The 18,355-nt window shown below is 47.4% G+C and overlaps 1 protein-coding gene across 4 annotated transcripts in view; it reads right to left on the reverse strand.

Annotated features, from left to right (window-relative positions):
* PIK3R6 (phosphoinositide-3-kinase regulatory subunit 6) overlaps positions 1–13,456 on the reverse strand; it is a 75,804-nt gene extending 62,348 nt beyond the window's left edge. For 2 of the 4 annotated variants that reach the window (XM_075071733.1, XM_032801688.2), the window contains exon 1: positions 9,255–9,400. In XM_075071733.1, the coding sequence (XP_074927834.1) occupies positions 9,255–9,333 (79 nt within the window). In that variant the 5' untranslated portion in view covers positions 9,334–9,400. Of the gene's footprint in view, positions 1–5,354; positions 5,636–9,254; positions 9,401–13,277 lie in introns of those variants that run through there. The other 2 variants (XM_032801689.1, XM_032801687.2) reach the window with 2 other exon arrangements.
* Positions 13,457–18,355: the final 4,899 nt, after the last annotated feature.

Here is an 18,355-nt window from a genome sequence, read left to right on the forward strand (position 1 = left end):
CTGTTGGCACAGCTCAGTTGGCCAGGGGTGTGAGGAAGTGTGATCCTTGCCTGATATAGCTGTGCCACCAAAAGCCCCTAGTTTAGAGGCAGCTATTCTGGTAAAACTGTGCTTTCATTGGTGTCGCTTATTTTGCAGGTGGAATAAGCTATACCAACAAAATCGCAGTTTTGCCAGTATCAGCCAAGTCCACACGAGGAGCACTTTGTTCCTACAGCAGATGTAGCCTCAGAATGTTGTTCCCTCAGGCAGCCACTGGGTAACAGCCCCAATGGGAAAGCAAGTCACTGCAGGAATACAACAATGATCGACAGTTTGCTATCGCCTCCCATAACAATCCAATGAAAGCCACTGACGTGGGCCACATCTACAAAACAACTTATGCCAGTCACAGTTCAGCTTTGCTGGGTATAACTGCATCTGCATTAGGGGCTCTGATGGGTCAGGGATCACATCTCATCACAACCCCTGACCAACAGAGCTCTGGTGGCAAAAGTCTGTAGTGTAGACGTGGCCTTGGTATAGGCAGTTTAAAAACAAACGGAGCTAAACCACAGCATGAGACAAAGAGACATGCCAGCAGCAGCCCTTGACGGCTAAGGATTCAGGCTCTGTTCTGTTTTTTCATAACAAAGGTCTATTTTGGAAGGGTTGGTAACTCGTGCAGGACTGGAACCAGGCACATTATGGAAGTCGGGTCTTCACAGGCTAGACTAGTACTAATAAAAAATAAATTCTACAGGAAAAATAGCTCAGGAGGGAAAAAAAAGCAATTATTTCCAAGAAGAGACAAGTCTGAAGAATAATTCCTAAAAGCACCATCTCAAATGTCTCCAGGGCAATAAATAACATCAGAGTCCAAAAGGATGGAGACTCTGAGACATGCCAAATACGCTGTCTGAATATTGCAGAACCAACAGAGTGATGGTTGGAGAGGTGGAAACGGTCAACCGCAGAAACAGAGAACTCTGGAGACTAATGAGATCCAAAGAGTGAATGACAGCAGCTATGTATAATGCTAATTTCCAGAAGCTGACTGGGGTGCACTATCTGGAATTAATAGCTTTGAGTATTCCAGTATCTTTTTCACCAATGCCGTACACAGAGGTAAAATCATCATCTCCCTCTTCCTACACCCCAGCATCACACCGGATGCTCAGGTTGGGTTGTTTGTCCATTATGACCCTTAGATCCTTTTTCAGAGTCACTGTTGTCCAGGATACACTCCTCCATTCTGTGGCTATGGCCCGCATTCCTGGTTTCTAGAGGCCTAGCTCTGCATTGGCTGTATCGAAAAGGTAGTTGGTTTCAAAGGGCCCAGCTTCCTAAGTGATCCAGATTGCTCTGGGCGACTGCCCTGTCCTCATCATTATTCCTGCCCTGCCAATCTTTGTTTCCATTTGCTGCTGCTTAGTGGACAATTAGTGGCTTCGTGTCATGCGGTATTTCCATTTCCACCACAATGCCCACGTGCATTGTCCACTTTGCTGGGGGCGCAGTTCTCGTCGTAGGGATATCTGAGAGTGAAGCCGGCTGGTGGGCTCAGAATGGGCACAATGAATCCAAACCAGGCATTACATTCTCTGACTGGTGTCTGAGACATCTGCCTCATCCCTTGCCTAGTCCTGTCTAGGGTCTGAGAGGGATTACCCGACTCCAAATCACTGGGTCAGGACCCTACATAATGTGCATCCGCACCGCTGTGTGGGTCAACAGCAGCAGGAATGGAATCTGGGACCTCTGGATCTGAAACCAGCAGTGTCTGCAGCGTGAGCTAAACGACGCAGCTCAAGATGTGGCGCAGTCACCACTAAAGGGGGACAGCGTGCTATACGGTGTGGGGTGACACATACAGGTCCCCAATCTTACCACCCCATCACTGCTCTCTGGCAGCTTGAGGTCTCCTCCAACAGGGGCCAAAGCAAACGTCCTTCTCTCTTGGGCTGATCTGATCGACAGGCTCCTCATCCTGTCGGGAAGCAGCCACTCTGCCCCACCCTAGGGAGGTCAGGTGCAGCACATGGGGACGGAGGAAAGTTGGACCTTTCTCCCTAAACCAACTGCAGTAGAGAGCCTAGCACCGAGTGCTGCTGAAATCAGAGGGTGAGCCCAAGCCTGCCCAAGAGAGGATGGAGGCAGAGATGCTCTCCCAGCAGAAGAATAAGGGAAGCAGCAGCAGGGCAGGGTCCATCCCCACCTGACTCCTCCTGTCCTCTCCTCTGATCCCATCTGTCCCTGGCTAGGTATGATGGTTTATTTTCAGTTAGAGGCTGGTACCCAAGCAACTGCCAGGCCAAGGGCTACGGCAGGTTGGAAGTTTCTCATCCAAACCGTTTTCTGCCAGAAAATGCCATTTTGACCTTAGTTCAATTTTCAAGCAATCATGTTGGTTTGGATGAAATGTCACACAAAAAGACGTCATTTTTGAAACAGAAAGATTTCAGAATTTCCATTTCATGGGAAATTTTGCCAATATTTGATTTTGTTCCGATTTGGAATGAAAACAATTTTTGAAATGTTGAAACAGAAATTCTGCATTTCCTCCAGCTCTTCCAAGGGCGCTAGTTCCAGCAGCATCTCAACTCCCTCTGTAGAGGACCTGCCCCAGCCTATCCATTCATCACATGCGCACAGGTAGAGCCCTGCACAGGACTGTATTTTTAATCCCGCTCCCATTCTGGCCTGCAATACTCTCTTCCAGTCCCACCTGCTCCCACACTGTTTCTTCAATTTTTAATCTCGCTCCCACCTGCAAAAATCTTAGATCCTGCAAATCCCACAAGAGGGACAGGTTCCCTCATGCTACTAAAAAACCCAACAACAAAAATGGTTGGTTATATATTGTATACATATGGGAAAGAGAAGCTCAAATAAAATAATTTCTTGAATAGGCTACTCTTGGTAAATTGATGAGAAAGTTAGTGTTTTCCCACAAATTACCACAGTCTGGTTTTTTTCCCCACCTAATCCCGCCCACAACAAAGTACATTTTATCTGCTCTCGCTATTATGTCAGTGGGTCCTGCAGGATCCACGGGACCCCAGTCCCACTGCAGGGCTCCGACCCTGGGTGCTGTTTGCTAGGAGTGACTCTTCTCTTTGAGCTGGAGGCAGATCCCTTCCCCTTCCGCTGGATTGGGACTATAGGGCTGCTCTTGTTTACTAGTTACTCATTCATTAACCCATAGGTTGCTTTAGTGCAGTGGTTTTCAAACTGCGGGTTGCAACCCAGTACTGGGTCTCGGAATATAAGGTACTGGGTCGTGGCAATTCTGGCCAGCACTGCTGACTGGGCTTTTAAAAGTCCCGTTGGTGCTGCTGCCCAGCTAAGGCATTCTAGTCCCTACCTGTTCTGAGACCGCACTGTGCCCCAGAAGCAGCCAGCAGCCGTCTGGCTCCTAGTCGGAGGGGCCACTCGCATGCTGCTCCCACCCTGAACACCGACTTCACATTCTCATTGACCGGTGCCCAGCCAATGAGAACTGGAGGGGCAGTGCCTGCAGGTGACAGCCACACGGAGCTGCTTGCACCCCTCTGTCTAGGAGCCGGACCTGCTGCTGGCCGCTTCTGGGGCGCAGCGCAGCGCAGTCCGTGGTGGCAGGACAGGCAAGAAGCCTGCCTTAACACCCCTGCTGCACCGCTGACGAGGAGCCACCAAAGGTAAGCCCATGCTTCAATCCCTACCCCAGCCCTGAGCCCCCCAAACCCAGAACCCATTCCTGCACCCAAACCCCTCATCCCCAGCCTCACCCCAAAGCCTGCACCCCCAGCCCAGAGCTCTGACCCCCCTTCTGCACCCTAACCTCCTGCCCCAGCCCAGAGCCCAGTCCCACACCCTGAACCTCTCATTCCCAGCCCTACCCTACAGCCCTCACTCCCACACCCCAACCCTCTGCCCCAGCCCTAGCCCCTCCCACATCCCAAACCCCTTATCCCCAGCTCTGCTGGGTCATGGGCATCAACAATTTTCTTCAACTGGGTCGCCAGAAAAAAAGTTTGAAAACCACTGTGTCAGGGCACGTCTTCACTGGCAACGTTAAAGCCACGTTAAAACTTTTAAAAAGCACCCTCACCAGGAGAATAGCTACCACTGGTGCACTGTCTACACTGGCACTTTACTGCGTTGAAACTTGCAGCACTTACAGCACCGACAAGCCGTGTGCCAAAGGTTGCCGATCCCTGCCTCGGTGTATGCGAGTATGTGCTTGTCGATGTGTGTGTGTGTGTGTGAGTGTGCATGTATGCATGTCTATGTGTGCATATATGAGTGTGTATATTCATATGCATACATGTTCATATGTGCACACTTGTGCATATGCATGTTCATGGGTGCCTGTGTGAGTGTGCATGCATGTATGAGTGTGTGCTGCCTCACCTTTGGTTTGCTAGTGACACTACTGGTTACTCTGCTCTTCTTGCTGTCTAATTAAACTCATGCGGAGGAATGTGCAAACTGCAACCCAGTTTCCATCACTTAGGGAGCAAAATAGCACACCAGGCTCTCTCCACTGGCCCCAGCCAAACACAGCAGTGCACAGCTGAGTGCATGTCTCTGGATGGGGCAACATCTCCAGAGTGTGACCAAAGGAACATAACTGTGTCCCCTGTACCAGGCCCTTATAAATAACTTTCTCAAACTGTCTCTAAGCACCAAGTGCTCTGGTGGGAGGATCTAAAGCAGGGAAGGCCCTGCTCATTCTCCAGAGCCCGAAGAGAAGCAGCAGAATTTTCTACAGGGTAATACACCAGACAGAGAGGCAGAGTTGCTGACAGCCAGCCACTGCACAATCACAAGCAAAAGCCAACAAGAGAGCAGGGGAATCCAGCAGGGCCAGGGCCACCCAGAGGGTTCAGGCGGTCTGGGGTAAAGCGGGGCAGCTGTGACACTTGTATTCACCCGGCAGCGTTCCGGGTCTTTGGCAGCATTTCGGAGGCAGGGGGCCCTTCAGTCACTCCGTGTCTTTGGCAGCACTGAAGGGCCCCCCCGCCACTGAAATGCTGCCGAAGACCCGGACCGCAGCCTGGCCAGGGCTCACAGGGGCCCTGCAGGGCCTGGGGGCTGGGACAAATTGCCGCACTTGCTCCCCCACCCCCCAGGTGGCCCTGAGCAGGGCCCATGTATTCCTCCTTCCCACCAAGGCACTTATGCATGGGGATGCTTTGGGGGGGAGGGGGGCGGTTCCCCACAATTCTGGAGCTGAACCCAAGTTGTCCCTAGGGACTGCCGCACTTTCTAGGGGCCAATCCATTTATCAGAGCTCCCACATTCTGCCAAATGCAACCAATGTCCCACATCTTGGAGGGTAAAATCTCTCTCCCCTCTGTCCTGTCCCCTCCACATGAGACTGCCCTTACCTTCCCTTGGATTCTTCTGGCTTGTAGGTGCAAAGCTCTCCCCAGAGCACAGAGCTCCCCCAGCATGTGCATCGCAGGGAAAATAAAGAAGAGCAGGAGTCTGTGGCTGAGGCAGACCTCAGCAATGCATGGTGTGCAGGCCACGGCCCATGTTAGTCCAGAGATCAAGCATAGGCGGAATGGGCTATGCTGAAGAGCCCCAAGTCCCCTCTGGCAGCCAAGTGAAAAGCGTCGCAGAGCCTGAAAGGGTTTCGCTTCTGGATTTTCTATTTGTGAGCTCTAAACTCACTGCTCACTGTGACCACAAGCCTTCCGTCCGAGAGCAGGAAGGGCTCACAGACCCCCGGGAGAGCACATGACTTATGGGGAAGTGACTGCTGAGTCGACGGGGAAAATGTGACACACAACGGCAGAGGTGGTGCCCCCAAATAACAAGACAGTCTCATTCCCATGTCTCCCACCAGTGACAGCCTTGCCCCAAGCACCTTGCTTGTCACTCATACCCCGGTTCAATTAGTAAATCCTCTTTTAGTAACCAGATGGGAGCCACATTTCTAAATGTTGTAGCTAATTTTTTTTAACTCGGTGATTCTCCTTTGTGATACGAATGGGGGATTAGATTTTCTTCTCCATTACACTGGAGTTTCCCTTTTCTGCCAGGAGGGCAACATTCTGTGACTCATCAGCTAGGCAGGTGCAGGGTCCCTTGAAGAGAGCCTCCGGGGGGAATGCAGTTGAGAACTGCTTGAAAAAATGCCAGGTTTTCTTGAGGGCAGGGATGGGGGTGCGGGGGCATTGCAGGAAACTTTGGTGAAAAAAATGTTTTTTCTTAAATTTTCAGTAAATATGCTGGATTTTCACTGATATAAACCCCCCTCTCTATTTTAGAAAACTGAAAGCCAACTTTCCCAGCAATTGCAGGCATATTTATGAGTCCGTTTGGCAGCTCAGAAGGCAGTGCAATTAATGCAGATCAGCATGGGTTTATGGAAAACATCCTGTCAAACGAACAATATCTTTTTTTAAGGACATGACAAGTTTGACTGCTAAAAGTAATAGTGTTGACAGGGCCATCCCTGGGGCGGGAGCAAGGCCTGGAACATAGGCACCGAGTTTCTAATCTGCTGGGGGGTAGGCTCCCCCCTGCCCCCGCCCCCGCCCAGGCCCTGCCCCCACTTCACTTCTTCCCCCAAAGCTCCACCCCTGCCCAGCCTCTTCCTGTCGTGCCCCACCTCTTCCCCCCTCTTCCTGCCCCCAATCCCACCTCTTCCCCGCCCAGTTCCGCCCACTCCCCTGAGCACACTGCACTCTCACTCCTCTTCCCTCCCCCACATCACCAAAAGAAATCTGATGAGGTTCAATAAGGACAAGTGCAGAGTCCTGCATTTAGGAAGGAAGAATCCCATGTACAGCTAGAGGCTGGGGCCTGACTGGCTAAGTGGCAGTTCTGCAGAAAAGGACCTGGGGATTACAGTGGATGAGAAGCTCGATAGGAGTCAACAGAATCCTGATCCCCATCAGTTGGGTAGTGCCTGGAACTGAAGATGACCAGCCTTTACCAGCTCTCCTGTGTGTCAGGGCACCTCTCACCTCTAACCAGCCACACCTATTGATGTGGCACCTTAGAGACCAACAAATTTCAAGAGAGGGAAAATTACTTTTGTAGTGCTAACATGGCCAGTGCAATCAAGGTGGACGTCGGCCATTTCTGAAACCTTTCGCTCTCTTGATATTCACCCCTTCTTGTCAGCTCTTGAGAATAGGCCACTTCCACCTTAACTGAATTGGGCTCATTAGCACTGACCCCCCACTTGGTAAGACAACTCCCATCTTTTATATATACACATACATATATAAATATATATACACTGCTTACTGTATTTTTCACTCCATGCATCTGAAAGCTTATGCCCAAATAAATCTGTTAATCTCTAAGGTGCCACAAGGACTCCTGGTTGTTTTTGCTGATACAGACTAACACAGCTATCACTCTGAAACCTGTCACCTATTGATGTGTGGCAGAAGAACTGCTTTTTGGTTGCCATGTTCCCCTGGGAGTTGTGGAATGTATTCCTCTCCCACTGGAGCTTTGCAGACACACAGCACCCTGCAGGAGGCACTCAGCCCTTTGCAGGATTGACCCCCCCGCCACTACCACTACGTTACATGAATGTCAAAACAATCACAGTGTGTGTTTTATGGTACCAGACAAGTCTTCTAAGGGAGGTTGTGGAATCCCCATCATTGGGGTTTTTTTTAAGAACAGGTTAGACAAACACCCATCAGGGATGGTCTAGGTTTCTCTGGTCCAGCATCAGCACAGATTCTATGATTCTAAAACTAGTGCACTAAATAAAGGGTAGACCAAGACACCTCTGGATCTGGAGCAGAGCTTCCTTAAAGTGTGGCTCTAGGGTTTTGGATGGATCTCTTCTGTGTAAAGAAATTATGCTCTCTCCGGTTCATGGTGATGAGTAGGTGCCTTCCTCTCTGTTCAAGCTGTGTTGTAGTAAGAGTGAGCAATACAAAGCCGCAGTGTTCAGTGACAAGGCACAAGAGCCTGTTTTCAGCTTTTCCCATTTATACAAGTAGGTAAAAGGCACATTCCTTTTGGATTGCTTCTAAATGTATTTACAGAGAAGAGCCTGAAAATCTAATAGGGGCTACCCAGGCGTAAGGAGCAGGCTGAGAAGTATGTTTGTGCCATGATGTCTTGGTAAGCACACATTGGCTTTAGAGAAATCTGCACACAGAATATTAAACACCAGTGGAAGAATTACTTCTCATGTCTTGTTTACAAAACGCCTGCTAATACATCCCAGAATGATGTTTGCTTTTTTCTGCAACAGAGAGTTACACTGTTGACTCACATTTAGTTTGTGATCCACTATGACCTCCAGATCCCTTTCCGCAGTTCTCCTGCCTAGGCAGTCATTTCCCATTGTGTGTGTGTGCAACTGATTGCTCCTTCCTAAGTGGAGTACTTCGCATTTGTCCTTATTGGATTTCACCCTATTTACTTCAGACCATTTCTCCAGTTTGTCCAGATCATTTTGAATTTTAATCCTATCCTCCAAAGCACTTGCAACCCCTCCCAGCTTGGTCTCGTCCACAAAGTTTGTGTGTACTCTCCATACCATTATCTAACTCATTGATGAAGATATTGAACAGAACTGCCCCCTTAGAAGTCAGTGGCAAAACCCCCCACTGGCTTCTATCTAGCAAGAATTTCATCCTCAGAACTGCAGTCATTACTCCCCTAAAGTCCCTGGTATCGCTGTCGGTATTACAGCTGTGAATTTGGGGATTTCTTCCAGAGTGTGGCCTTCGCTGTCTCACCCTTCAACTCGCTAACTCAAGCAATTGCCTTTTTTTCCCCAGCCACAGTCTAGTCTGTGAAACAGACCTGTGATGAGAAAAGTTTTCCCACCATTTAGTGTCAAATTATGAGTCAAAAACTATGCATCCTGGAGGGTGCCTGGAACAGTCAAGTGCCAAAAACCTAAAGAAGATAATGACGAAACAGGAAAATATTCTCACTCCTAAAATCCCCTCTATTAACCAACGTGTAGAAGTCCCAGAGCTGGGTCATGCTCTGCCAATGAAATGCTCACACGTTTTAGGAGAGTTATATATAGTCCGGCTCAAGTCTTGGACATTGGTGTATTTACACAAATTCAGTCGGCTAAGTACATTCCATTTATCTTGATTATCAGCACAAGCGGCTATATTTGCAAAGGAAATTTAATTGGGAACAGAGTGTGAAAGATACCCTTCCCCCCGCCTCCCAACCCTGCTTCCTTCCTGTCAGTCACTGCTCCAGTCCAAAAGCACTAATCACATTGCAGAAATCAAAACCCTGGCTTGCTACCAATGTGAAGAATGAATTCGTACAAATACCGTCACAGGTGATCGGTCCCGAGCCGTCCTGCATGGTGAGGCTGTGAGTCCGCAGCCCTGGGGCAACATGCAGGAGCATGTGTGTCCGTTCTGGCTCGCCACACTATGACAGGTGTCCCTGGGAGCAGATCAGACTTCACACACACACCCCCACACTGCACTGCTGCACCCTGCTCTCTCACAGCCACTTCACAGCGAGAGCAGTTCTGAAAGTAACACATGAAGCACTGCAGTCTAACCTTACAGAGCTCCCACTCGGTGCTTGCCCAGCTGGAGTTTCCTTTTAGCTCCAGTGAAAGTTGCAGGAGCAGAAAGTATCAAATGCGACCCTTGTTTACTGGAAGGGAGCAGGGCAGCTCCACCCCCCCACACCAGGTTTCAGAGCTTGGTTCCAGCCCCAGTCCAAACATCTAGACTGGGTCAGTTGATCTGGGCTCAGATTAGCTGCCATGGGGGTCTTCTTTTGCAGCAACCCTCCCCCCCCCCCCCCGACCTTAGCCATTTCATGCCAGTCACTGCTGCTGCTTTACAGCCCCTTGTGATTCTGTGCTGTGTGCATGGGGCTCTACCAGCTGCAAACAGGAGTCTGATTTTACACACTGCAACTTGTGCCATCAGTTACCCCTGTGCAAAGGGTAGATAAAATACTGCATCTGCATTCCCCACTCACTGACACCAGTGGTAGCATTTCATGCCCACTTTGCACTCACTGGGCAGAGTCTCCTCTCACACTGGTTTTACACTCATTGATTCCAATGGAGTTATTCCTGATTTAGGAGCAGATCCTGAGGTCTGGTCAAACTGTATGCAGCACAGGTTGGGGTGTGTGTACAAAGGTGGCATAAAGCATACATTGTATTCTCCAATCCAGGAGCCACTGTGTGCAGCTTTGCTTTCCATGCAATAATTTATAGCAGCCCAAGGGCTGCTCTAATGTCTGCGTGCTGCTAACAGTCTCAAGGATCAAAACCACAGCCAGGGATAAAGACTGTGTAAGGCCTTGCCCCATTCGGCTGCAGCAGGAAGCAGGTAATATAAAAACCCAAAGATACTGAACAAAAGTTCAGGAAAAGGAGGCTGCAGAGAGACATTGGTGAGGTGCTGCCATGACCCGTGAGCCCTTTATGTCCACTGTTGCTTGAGTCTGAAGTCACAACTAAAACTGAGCGAAACTTTCATTATGAAACCCCAAAACCACACAAATTCAGCTAGGTCCAGGTTTCATTTTACAGATTCAAACAGGCTACTGAGGTGCAGGAGACTCTAAAGAAAAGGGGAGAGAGCCTGGAGCCAGTTTGGAGCAAGTCTGGGCTGATTTATGGTTTCACCTCAAACCGGGCTAAACTTGGGGTTTTGGCTGGTTCTGATATAAAACCAGTTGCCCTCAATCTGGCACCACTCCTAGGGATGTAGATAACAAGCTCAGACTTTGCTTGCCGGCAGTAGGCTGCAGTACCTGAGTCATGTTCACTGCTCTTGTGAGGATCATTCCCGCCAGGAGACTCATATTTGCAGAAAGCAAATACGAAGGGAACTCAAACACAGAGGAAGACAATTCGTTACAGAATTCTAAGGGACTCATTCACAGCATTCACTCCACTCCCATTAGCAGCTTCTACTGTGTCTGTCTGTGTCTCTGAGTCCAATAGGCTCTAAACTCTTTTGCTAAATCTGGAGTGGGAAGTGCAGGCTAGTTCCTGGATACTAATGACTCTTTGGAGAATTCCTCATTCACGTCACCTTCAATTACTTCTGGGGGAAGAAAATGATTTTCAGGAAGCATCGGGTCTTTAAATTTAGCATCTCTACTTCCATTCCCAAAGTCAGCTTCAGAAAAACAATCCGGGGGAAAAAAATAAAATAATTCCCAAATTCACTGCCAAATGTACTCCGAAAAAACAGCCAAGCAAAGCCCTTCCACCTGATGGGAGAGTCAGAGCAACTGGTGCCCAGTTCTGCACAGTAGTCTTGGATGATCCTGGAAAGGGGAAAACCTTGCCTGGAAAAACACAGGCCTATTTCTGGGTTGGAAAGAGCTCTGCAACAGGCTGATTGCAGGGATTCTCCATACGGGGTATGCAATGCAGTGACATGCTTTAACGGATTTCCTGAGGGGGAAAGCAACGTTTCACAGATTTAAGGTTCTATGGTTCAAGCCACACAGGGATTATAAAATACCTTTCCACAGACATAATTAAAAATGGTACAGTCTCCCCTCCCTATTAATTATTAACTTGCAATAATAGTTGTGTGGTAGGGGTGGGTGAATGCCACCAAAGAAATTCAGGGTCAGCATTTAGGGTCAAATTTCAGGGAACCTCTAACTGTCCATGACAGAGGACATTATACTACAATAGTGTGCTTACGTGTAGGATAACCCCTCGGAACTCAGAGCCCTTGACTGTCAGAAAATGCTTGATGCGAGAGGACAGTACATGTGGCGAAAGGAATAAAAGCTGAATGTTGCGCTGTCTTAACTCTCTGTTTTGTTACGTTTGAACACCGAACACAGGCCCTTCTCAGTTTCCTATCCCTGAAGGACTGCAGTGATTTTCTTCGATCCATCTCTTTATCATTATCATCATTACTTATTAGTTGTGCTGGTATTTGCAGGCCCTCATTCAGGGATCGGGGCCCCAGCAGGCGAGGCGCTGCACACACTGCAGAGTGAGATACACTGCCAAGACCTAACAGACAGAAATTAAGAGGAGACATAAGCAGCAGGCTGAGTTGGGGAAGAGAGGATGATAGTAGTGGTGATGAGGGCATGTGACTCTTTCAACTCGCTGAGAGCAGAAAGTGCAGGTTTAGAGTCAGTTTTATAAATGAACAGGAGATGTTGATGAGATACCAGAAACGTTGTGGTGAGAATAATTTCACTGGAATTCACTGATCATACTCCAGCTGTGGTGGGAAGAAATCGAAAGTGGTTACTCTCTGTTAGCTGTTTTGGGGCCTGCGTGCAATGAGCTGGTGGGTCTCATAGCAGCACGGTTCATCCATAGCACAAAAATTACCAGCTGTCCCTCTCGTTGGCAGTTATAGCAGAGACCACTGAATGGGCTGCATAGACTGAAATAGGCACTGGCCCAAGGGGCAGTCACTTCAGGTCATGGCTCAAGTGCACTGACTGGGAAGTGTGAGGAAGCTCACACTGCTGCTGTCTGTGATGTTCCAGCTCTGTGGATAAGCAGGGAGTTTCATTCTCCAGGGCTGGCAGTCCCCTACCTAGCCCCAGCATGAAATTCACTTAGAAAAAGGAAACCATGTATATCTTGTTAGGACAATTTCCAGGGCCTTTTTCTACCAGGAACAGAGTTTTCTCTCCCTGCCCCCCTCCCCCAACAGATTTCAAATTTCTACAATCTGCAACACTCCCAAATGTGACAAGCACATTAGCGACACAATATCATTTTTGTGCATCTCCCCCCACCTCTTTCAATAAAAGTTTCCAGTCAAGGACCTGATAAGAGAACCACCTATTTGTTAGAGCAAAGGTCAACTATTTGCTTATGTCAATTCTCTGCTTATCATCCCAGTATCATCCCAGTTAATCTTTTGCACACACGTAGCCCTTCCTGAATGCAAGTACACAAGATACCCAGTAAGAAGATGTTAAACAGATCCAAATTATCTCTAAAAAGGAATTCAAGAAATGCATGGGCTAGCAGAATTTATGCACGTAAAGTTGTTTGTAACCTAGTATATAAAGCCTGCTCTGCGCTAATGAGGTGTGTCTTTTCCCTTTGGCACTAGCCGAGGAAAAAGCATCCGTTCAGCTGACCGAGAATAAAAGTTTGGTACCCGTCTTCTTGCCTTCCGTGCCTCTTTGGGGTAATTGAGTAGCTCCAGGGGGAAACGAGCCCGTTTGGCTAACATATTGAATGATGCATTGATCTAAGTGACAGAGCCCCTCTGAAAGAGCCGAGAAAGCAACAGGAATATGACAAGACTGGCATTTCAGTGCACTCAAAGCTATGCATTCAGCAGCAGCCTGCTATATGATAGAAGAATGCTACCTACTTCTTTTAGAACAGCCACTGGGGCAATCTGCCAGTCTCATGTGCACCTGAGGTCCCATCCCAGATGAAGGCAACAAGGCGCAGTTGACAAGCCATCTCCTTGCCAGCTCCGATGGTGCAGCAGGGCAGCCTGTGCAACCTAATGGATCCAGCTGCTGCCTTTCTAGGGGCTGTGCTGTATGTTTCAAAGTCTGCAAAAGTCTCAGTAAAAAGGGGAGTGCCTGTGTTATTTCAAGATGACTTCCTCTTTCATGCAAGACGTCTCCCAAGGAGAAAGCCTTGTTGTTTGCTATCTCCCTGGTAATCTCGCAGGGCCCGGGGTGGGAGGGGAAGGGCCGAGCATTGCTAGATTTTGCTACTCTTCAGAAAACAAACTAACATTCAGGTCAGGTGGAGACTTATGAAACTTGAGGTGAGCCAAAACTAACAGTAGGTGCGGCATGAGTCACTTAGCTGGCATTACCACCTCAGCCTCAGCGGTGTGGCGTGTGTTGGCTCACCCCACCAAGAAACTGTGCATGGAACTTCTGTCATGATGCCAGCCTGCTAAGAAAGAGGCAGTGTCTCAGAAAAACAAGCCTTGCTAAACAGTGCACACACATACACAATGTTGCTAAAAGCGACAGGGAGGCATCTGGCTAATGCATGGCTACTTTTCAAGCTCTCCAGTCTAGCTTTGCATTCTTTCTTATAACAAGGACACTGTGCATTTCTATAGGGCCTTTCATCCCTGGCAGGTCTCAGAGCACTTCACAAGTATTCTTCTTCACAGGAAGATCAGTACTGCCCCCATTTCACAGATAGGGAAACTGAGGCACCAGGAAGGGAAGTGATGTGCCCACGGTCACACAGCAAATCAGTGGCAAAGCTAGGAACAGAATCTGAAAATCCTGACTCTCAGTCACATTGTCTCACCATGGGAAAATGCTCCAGCCTAAGATACAATTGCTTGACTGTCAGTCCTCTCCTGCTTATACTGCGATGTCAGAAGGAACCATTCCCTGTATAGCTCACTCTTCACCCAGCATGTAGGGTGACCAAATGTCCCGATTTTATAGGGACAGTCCCGATTTTGGGGGCTTTTTCTTATATAGGCTCCTTATTACCCCCCCGCTCCCCCCCCCCCCCCCCCCACACCTCTTGTCCCGATTTTTCACACTTGCTATCTGGTCATCCTACCAGCATGTGAACCAGGGACTGGGTGTTCTAGCTGTGTAGTTGTATTATATGAAATCCATCTCACTGTACTCCATGAAGTCCAGCTCCAGGCTTCCTGGGCTTCCCTGGGATTTTATGACTGGGTTAGAATGGTGCAGGGCGGATGAGATGCTCTTTGCAGCCTGTCCACAAGGTTTTTATTCAAGAACCTGTGTGCAGCTGTTGCATTCATCTGATAGCCACGCAGGTAGGACACTTCTGGATGCTGGGGAGCTGATGCCTGGTTGTGGGAGTGTGGGTTCTTTGGGTACTGGGCAAAGGCAAATAAAGCAGGAAATTCCATGGGGCCATTAGGACTTTTGGTCAGTAGAAGCCAAGTCCAAATTTTGGTTCCATGGGGTTGGCCAGGTAATTCCCAGGAACACTGGCTGCAGGCAGATAGCAATCCTGATCAGTGGTGAGTCAAGCTATCGCCATCCATGATTTGTGCATGCAAAATCAGGGTACTTGGCCCTTCATGCTTCGGACACCATTCCAGAGGACATGCTTCCATGCTGATGATGCTCATTAAAAAAATGATTTAGTTAAATTTGCGAATGAACTTCTTGGGGGAGAACTGTAAGCCTTCTGCTCTGTTTTGCCTGCATTCTGCCATACATTCCATGTTATAGCAGTCTTGGATGGTGACCCAGCCCATGTTCATTTTAAGAACACTTTCACTGCAGATTTGACAAAACACAAAGAACACACCAATGTGAGATTTCTAAGGATAGAGACAGCACTCGACCCAAGATTTAAGAATCTCACGTGCCTTCCAAAATCTGAGAGGGACGAGGTGTGGAATATGCTTTCAGAAGTGTTAAAAGAGCAACACTCCAATGCAGAAAATACAGAACCCAAACCACCAAAAAAGAAAATCAGCCTTCTGCTGGTGGCATCTGACTCAGATGCTGAAAATGGAACATGCGTTGAGCTGCACTGTTTTGAATCGTTAGCGAGCAGAACCCATCATCAGCATGGACACATGTCCTCTGGAATGGTGTCCGAAGCACGAAGGGGCATACGAATGTTTAGCATATCTGGCATATACATACCTTGCAATGCCAACTACAAAAGTACCACACGAATGCCTGTTCTTACTTTCAGGTGACATTGTAAATAAGAAACGGGCAGCATTATATCCCATAAATGTAAACAAACTTGTTTGACTGAACAGTTGGCTGAGTGGGCTTGTAGGCTCTAAAGTTTTACACTGTTTTGTTTTTGAGTGTAGCTATGTAACAAAAAAAATCTACATTTGTAAATTGCACTTGCATGATAGATTGCACTACAGTACTTGTATGAGGTGAATTGAAAAATACTATTTCTTTTGTTTATCTTTTTTACAGTGAAAATATTTGTAATAAAAAATAAATATAAAGTGAGCACTGTGCACTTTTTATTCTGTGCTGTAACTGAAATCAATATATTTGAAAATGTAGAAAACATCAAAAATATATGGTACTCTATTATTGTTTAACAGCACAATTAATTGCGTGATTCATTTTTTTAACTATGCAATTATTGCAATTAATTTTTTTTGTTGCTTGACAGTCCTACTGAAAACACATGGCACCAGAGTTCTGTGAGTTAAGCTGTCTGGAGTTTGTTGTTTTAACCCATGTAAGGGGTGTAGCACAAAGTTACTTAATATTCAGGTTGATGGAAACAGGACTTGCTTTATCTATCAACAGTCTTACCGATCAGTGGTTTGGTGCCAAGTACAATGAAATGCATGGATGGAGCAGTTCATTACATGATGTCTGTGTGGACTATAAAAATGTATGATATGAATCTGACATTTTGTAAGAGTTCCCAAGAGCATGGGATGGTTGTTGCTAAGTGACACATCTAAACAAATAAATAAAAAATAGTTTCTACTAGATCTGGTTCAATTCTTTGTAGCTAATAGTTTATCTGGTCAATTTAGCACATTCTTCTGCTTGCCAAGTAACCACAAAAAAGGACACAGCTTTCATGGTCGTTATTCATGATTATTCACTGACTCATTTATACAATAGATTCCTGCCTTGTGAAATAAGCAACATAATTATTTGCTGATCAGGATTCATGGCTAGAGATGAATGATTGTTCTCTTAATTCACACGGTATTTTTGTTGTTCTTTGACTGGATGACTTATGTGACCAAACCAGCTACTGAAGCTTTGATTTTCACAGGGAGAGGATGGAATGGGGAAAGAAGGCAGAGCTGTCAGGTGACGAGCAGGTCAATGGAACAGCCTTCCATGTTACGTGTTGTTCTGTCCTCATTTACTCTAGAGAGTATGATATATTTGGTTACATATGTGGGCTCCAGAGTTAAAAATAGATGGTTTCCTTCCTGAGTGAGGGAGGAAGACAAAGGTGAGGTTTAAGGGCTGTCTTACACATTAACTTGTCAAATTAACACCAAGTAATTGGTGTGGCTGGGCATGGTCCAGTTTATAAAATTGTTCTGATTCTTGCCTAGTTCATTTAATTGTCTGAGTGCCAGTGACTTAGGCAGGGGTGTTTAGGAGAAAATTACATATACAACCACACAAACTATCTATCAAGGGCGTGAATTGAATTTACTGCTATCATTTTTTGACCAGGCTTTCATTTCCAATCTATTCTCTATGTGTACCTGTGCATTGCTGTTTGCAAACTGTGCTTTCATGTACCTCAGCCCTTCTCGATGTATTACCTGCCTTAGTGCCAAGTCGCTATCACCTTTTTCACTTCTGTCACTGACAGTCCCTCAGCCAGTTTTAATTATTGCATATGCCTTTGCGCTCCTGTCTGCAAAGGGTAAAGTCATGCACCCTGGCAAGTGTCGTAGGAATAACTATATTTAGGATGGCAGGTCTCTGGCCTCATATTTTGGGAACTCCTGTGTCACTATTTAACTATCCTCTCATCTTTCCATAAATCCAGGAATATTTCATGATTGCATCTGTCTCCACCAAGACTTATACTGTTTGCAAACACTTTAGTGAATAAATCATTTGTTATCCAAATGCTGGTGCAAAACAGAGCTGAGAAGCATACTCACTGGCTTTATTTTTGATGTGTTAGCCCAGGGCTGGTTGATTCAAAGCCAGCAACCTATTCTTTTCACAGAAACATCCAAAACGCAAGGCCTGGTAGTAATGGGGGACTCTTAACTATGCAAACTTCTGTTGCAAAAGTAATACAGCGAAATATAAAATTCCCAGTGTAACCCTTCTGCCCCTCTGAGTTGGCAGCAACAAGGGCCGGGTTCAGTATCCAAGGGTTCGGGTTCAGTAACACAAGGCATAACCGGCTTGAGCCCCCACCCAGTGACCTGGGATACTTACATACCACACCTCCCTGGGCGCCTCTAGGAGGCAATACTTCCCCTCTCGCAAGCATGGAGTCTGGGTGTAACAAAATCTTTTTAATAAAGGAAGGAATCAATGCAGCATCCCATTGGAGAAACACCACAAACAGGGTTATAACACAAACCATCAACAAAAACCCACGTACGTTTGGCAATGTCCTTTTCCCCTTAGGGTCTTAAGTCCAATCACCCCAAAGTCCAACAACCCAAAAGTCTCTGGTCAGTGCCACCCCAGAATTCAAGAGTTTATCTGCAGAGTTTTAACCGCCAAGTCTGGGTGGAAATGGCGGGGGGGAGTCCACACAGGGTGTCAAGGGGCACCTTACGTGGGCCAGGGCCAACTGCTCCGCCTCTCCATGAAGTTCTGCTGCAGCCTTCACCACGACCAGCTCCACCCCACCAGCTGTGCTGGTCCTCCAGCCACCCCTACAAACCGCTTCGCTCTGCTCACTGTTCTGTGGGCTGCTCCAACACACTGCAACTGCTCTGCTCTGCCAGCTGCTTAATGATAGATCTTCAGACTCCCCCACTAATTAACA

Source organism: Chelonoidis abingdonii, chromosome 13, assembly GCF_003597395.2.
Source record: "Chelonoidis abingdonii isolate Lonesome George chromosome 13, CheloAbing_2.0, whole genome shotgun sequence".
Classification (NCBI taxonomy): Eukaryota; Metazoa; Chordata; order Testudines; family Testudinidae; genus Chelonoidis; species Chelonoidis abingdonii.